We start from the raw sequence: 4,574 nt of genomic DNA, 5'->3' as shown, positions 1-4,574 counted from the left end.
TGAATCTGGTCACAGGTAAGTGCCTCCTGAAATAGGCACTTCATTTTCCTTAAATCTTCCTAATAGTAAGGAATCTCAGTACAGTGCTTATTTGACACTAAAAAATCCTTGATATAACATTTACTATGCATATCTGTGAATATTCTTTATGTACATATACACATAGACAATTCAAATTGCCCTGATGCATATATATATATACGCACACACCAAAAGCACTTTCTCTCTTCCATGGGGGTTGGTAAAGTGAAAGCACCCACCCACTCCATACATATCTAAACCTATTTAACAACCTTTCCATATCAGCAATTCATGGATGAAGTAATCATTGTCCCTGCCACACTGCTTAAATTATAGACCATGCTGGAAGACAGAGTCCTTCCACAGTAGAGTCTGACAGACAAAAAGGGCTTAACCCTACTGCTTCATCATGTGGTCACTCCATTCAAATCCATTTATTTAAATGACACTATACAAATTCTATTAATCCTTTCCATGTAGAGGGGGGGTTCCCTCCTAGGCCAAATAAACTAACCTAGCGGAATCTCAAATGTCTTACCCTTTAATTTCCACAGGATATCACCACAGCTGCATGAAATTATCCAGCCAATGCTACAATCTGTCCAGTAAAGGATTAGACCAAGACGTATTTAATGTTAAGCTACTCATGGCTCAGCTGACTATAAAGTAATATTCATAATATATGAATTGTATTAGTGCAGAAATATACAAATTATCTCAATTCTTAGTTACCATACAGCCCTTCTGTTTAAAGTTAAACTACAACAGCAATCCTTATTTAGAATAATCTTCTGTGAGACATCTACCATCAATCAATTTATTTGAGAAAAACTTTTCTCACCTGTGTGGGCCATCCTATGCCTTTTGATGTCAGTCTTTTGTGAGACAGAAACAACACATATCTCAATACTAAGGTTTTTCTTCTGTATGGGTCATCACATGCCTTCTGAGGTTACTCTTTCCAGAGAAAGCTGCATTGCACAGGCCACACTGGTAAGGCTTCTCTCCTGTGTGGGTCATCACGTGATATTTAAGATCACTCTTCCGCATGAAAGTTTTATGGCACAATTCACACTGGAAAGGCTTCTCTCCTGTGTGGGTCATCCTATGATATTTAAGTTCGCATTTCCGTATAAACGCTGCTTCACAGAGGTCACACTGGAAAGGCTTCTCGCCTGAATGGATCATCATGTGGTTCTTTAAATCGCCCTTTCGCAGGAAAGCTGCAACACAAAGATTACATGGGAAAGGCCTTTCTCCTGTGTGGGTCATCACATGCCTGTCAAGATCTCTCTTTCCTGAGAAAGCTGAATCACACAGGCTACACTGGAAAGGCTTCTCTCCTGTGTGCGTCATCATGTGGAGCTTAAGATTACTTTTTCGTTTAAAAGCTGCATCACATAGGTCACATGGGAAAGGCTTCTCTCCTGTGTGGGTCATCACATGACATTTAAGAGCACCCTTTCCAAAGAAAGCTGCATCACACTGGTCACACTGGAATGGTTTTTCTCCTGTGTGGGTCAGGGCATGTTGTTTTAGAGCACTCTTTCCTGTGAAAGCTGCATTGCACTGGTCACACTGGAAAGGTTTCTCTCCTGTGTGGGTCATCATGTGTTTTTTGAGATGACCCTTTCCTGAGAAAGCAGAATCACACAATTCACATTGGTACGGCTTTTCTCCAGTGTGGGTCATCACATGGTATTGGAGAGTACTCTTTCGTGAGAAAGCTGCACTACATACATCGCATTTGAAAGGTTTCTCTCCTGTATGGGTCATCACGTGGCACTTGAGGGTATTTTTACGTGAGAAAGCTGCATCACAAAAGTCACAATGGAAAGGTTTTTCTCCACTGTGGCCCATCATATGACTTGTGAGATTGCTCTTTTGTGAGAAAGTTACATTGCATTGGTCACACTGGTAAGTCTTCTCCCTTGTGCGGGTTTTCTCAGGCTTTTTGATATCATTCTTTCCTGAGAAAGTTGCCTCACATAATTCACTCTGAAGAGGTTTTTCTCCTTCATGCATCATCATATAAAACTTATGATTGTTCTTGGGATATAATACCATATGACTCACATCAATGGAATTTTCTTTCAATTTTTCTATGGAGAATACTTGGAACCTATAGGTAACTCTTCTGATGAAATTTTAATAGTTATATCCTTGTCCTGAATAAAAAGAAAGAAAAAAAATTAATCCAAACTAGTAATATACTTATGTCTCCCAGGTCACTGGAGTCATGGATCTCCTGGATGAGAGACCTGGGGCAACAAACTGACTGGTAATTTACCTGTTTGCATTTATTTTTCTGTTAGAGAATGTCATAATTGGAGTAAGGATATTTCATTCATGATGCATTTTGTACACTGGTCATCTCATGCCTATATATATACACACACATATATATATATGTGTGTGTGTGTGTGTGTATATATATATATATATACATATATATATATATATATATATATTTTTTTTTTTCACAGATCATATATCTAACTAGATGCTTCATAACTATTATCTAATTCACACAAAGATAGCAGTATCTAGTACAACTGTAGCAACTAGCAGCAAAAATGATATACTGCTAAGTTATACTGCTTTACGAACAATTTGAAATTATTCTTAAATTCACCCAATGGTTACTTACACTCTTGCATATTTTCACCTCCATAAGCATAATGACTAAAGGTTTTCCTCTGGCTGTCTAATCAGGTCATACACTTGACCATTATATTGACTCGATTTGTTCCAAACTGCCACATTAAGAATAATTCAGATTGTGAGAACTACAGTGGAAATAAGCTTACATGCTTTTTTGTGTTATCCTCGGCTATTGCAATTGTTATTTTCAAACTATGTGTTCTTGTCATTATCTGCACTTCATGTATATTGATTCTTTGCCAAACAAATTTATTATTATTATATTACCTACAAATGTAAAGTAAGACACTACTGTGTATATGCCATGAAGAAAATGGATTGATAGTATCCAGAAGAGAATGAAAAATGCTCCATGGTATGGAAGGAGATAAACATCTCCATTAATGTATCACTCTTATAAAGTAGCAATTAGCAAGTTAATCTGTTGCCCCGAGTCTCTCTCGCAGGAGGCCCTTGGCTCCCAAGTAACTGGAATCTGACAATGGATTAGTCCACACGTCACTCAAGAAAAATACATTGTGTTGTTTGGGTATGGCTAGAGTAGGGCAGTGTAAGATCTTGAGACAATAGTGAAGCAAAAAGAGAACTGAAAGATACCCAGAGTGAAGAGAAAATTGATATGTAACAGGATGTCTACCAAAAACTGTAAGAATTTTTTGTATCTATCTGCAATATACTGACAAATACAGATAGGACATTGAACTAACTATTCCAATCATTTATATTAGAAAAGTTGTATTTTAGTTCATTAGCTGAAAACCCCATAGGAAATATCAACTACATCTTTTAGGCAGTCAATATTCTAAAGGGCTTGACATTCTATGGATGAAGTCACTCGACATTCTTTAATGACTAGTAACTAATCTCTACTCAAACAAGATTAATGATCACTTTAATACTAATACTATACCTCTACTCTGCTACATCTTTAAATCCCTCATTTACAACTTCTATGACTCCACCTCTGGTAGAATACTGTCCCACAGGATAAAAACACTGGTTATTGCTCCTAAAATACTTCATTGGATGAAGAACACTTGAAGCTACAGGACATTTAGATTTCAGATATATTTCAGAACAACCACCTAAGCCACACTTTCATTGAGACACTGCAATTATTTATGCAGTCAATTTCCCTGGTAAATCAGAAACAACATAAATGGCTGAGGTTAGGTTATGATGAATTTGAGGAGGAGATGGTTCTGATTACCATCACTGCTCTGATACTATATTATGTGAAAATTTACATTCTAACATTATGGGAACTATATCTCTAATAACTAATTGTAAGTATCCCACCCCAAAACCAGGTTCAGTTTCCTCTGTAACTCCCCCCCCCCCAACCCAACCATCACAAGTTATATTTTGAACTCGACTCCATATTCTGCTGGTGTTACTGGTCTAGTGCATAGCATTACTAATTTGTCACCAATGAATTCAGTACCTATTCAAACAGATACAACCACATTAACATATTTGGGATGGAGAGCAATTTCACAAAGTACGCGAGTGTTCACTACCTACAAATAACCTAGTTGACTACCTGTGTAGCGTTCTCTTGTGATTACAATTTTCGTGACACTTTTATTTCTTATACGTGTCCGAATAATTTAAAAGATTATAGCACTTTGATATAAAACGGTTTCCTTCAAACAAAAATTTATATTGTTTACTTCTGGCTGGAGAAAACGTAACTTAGAAGCGACAGAAGAGAACTTTTTAAAGGGGGACTAATATTTCCTGTACATACATACAATATACATACATACATACATACATACATACATATATATATATATATATATATATATATATATATATATATACATATATATATACACACACATATATATATATATATTATATATATATATATATATATAAATATA

General features: G+C 36.2%; 1 protein-coding gene across 2 annotated transcripts in view; it reads right to left on the bottom strand.

Annotated features, from left to right (window-relative positions):
• The window catches only part of LOC143031090 (uncharacterized), a 4,776-nt gene extending 411 nt beyond the window's left edge, over window positions 1-4,365 (bottom strand). The window contains exons 1-2 of one of the 2 annotated variants that reach the window (XR_012966977.1): window positions 4,229-4,365; window positions 863-2,189 (exon numbers count right to left, since the gene is read on the bottom strand). Coding sequence is in view for 1 of the 2 variants with exons in the window: in XM_076194507.1 (XP_076050622.1) it covers window positions 931-2,088 (1,158 nt within the window). In the remaining variant the exon portion in view is untranslated. Of the gene's footprint in view, window positions 2,190-4,228 lie in introns of both variants that reach the window. The other variant, XM_076194507.1, reaches the window with a different exon arrangement.
• Window positions 4,366-4,574: the final 209 nt, after the last annotated feature.

Source organism: Oratosquilla oratoria, chromosome 12 (assembly GCF_046742065.1).
Source record: "Oratosquilla oratoria isolate Oo_2021 chromosome 12, ASM4674206v1, whole genome shotgun sequence".
In the NCBI taxonomy this organism is placed as follows: domain Eukaryota; kingdom Metazoa; phylum Arthropoda; class Malacostraca; order Stomatopoda; family Squillidae; genus Oratosquilla; species Oratosquilla oratoria.
This window is presented reverse-complemented; position numbering and strand designations above follow the sequence as displayed.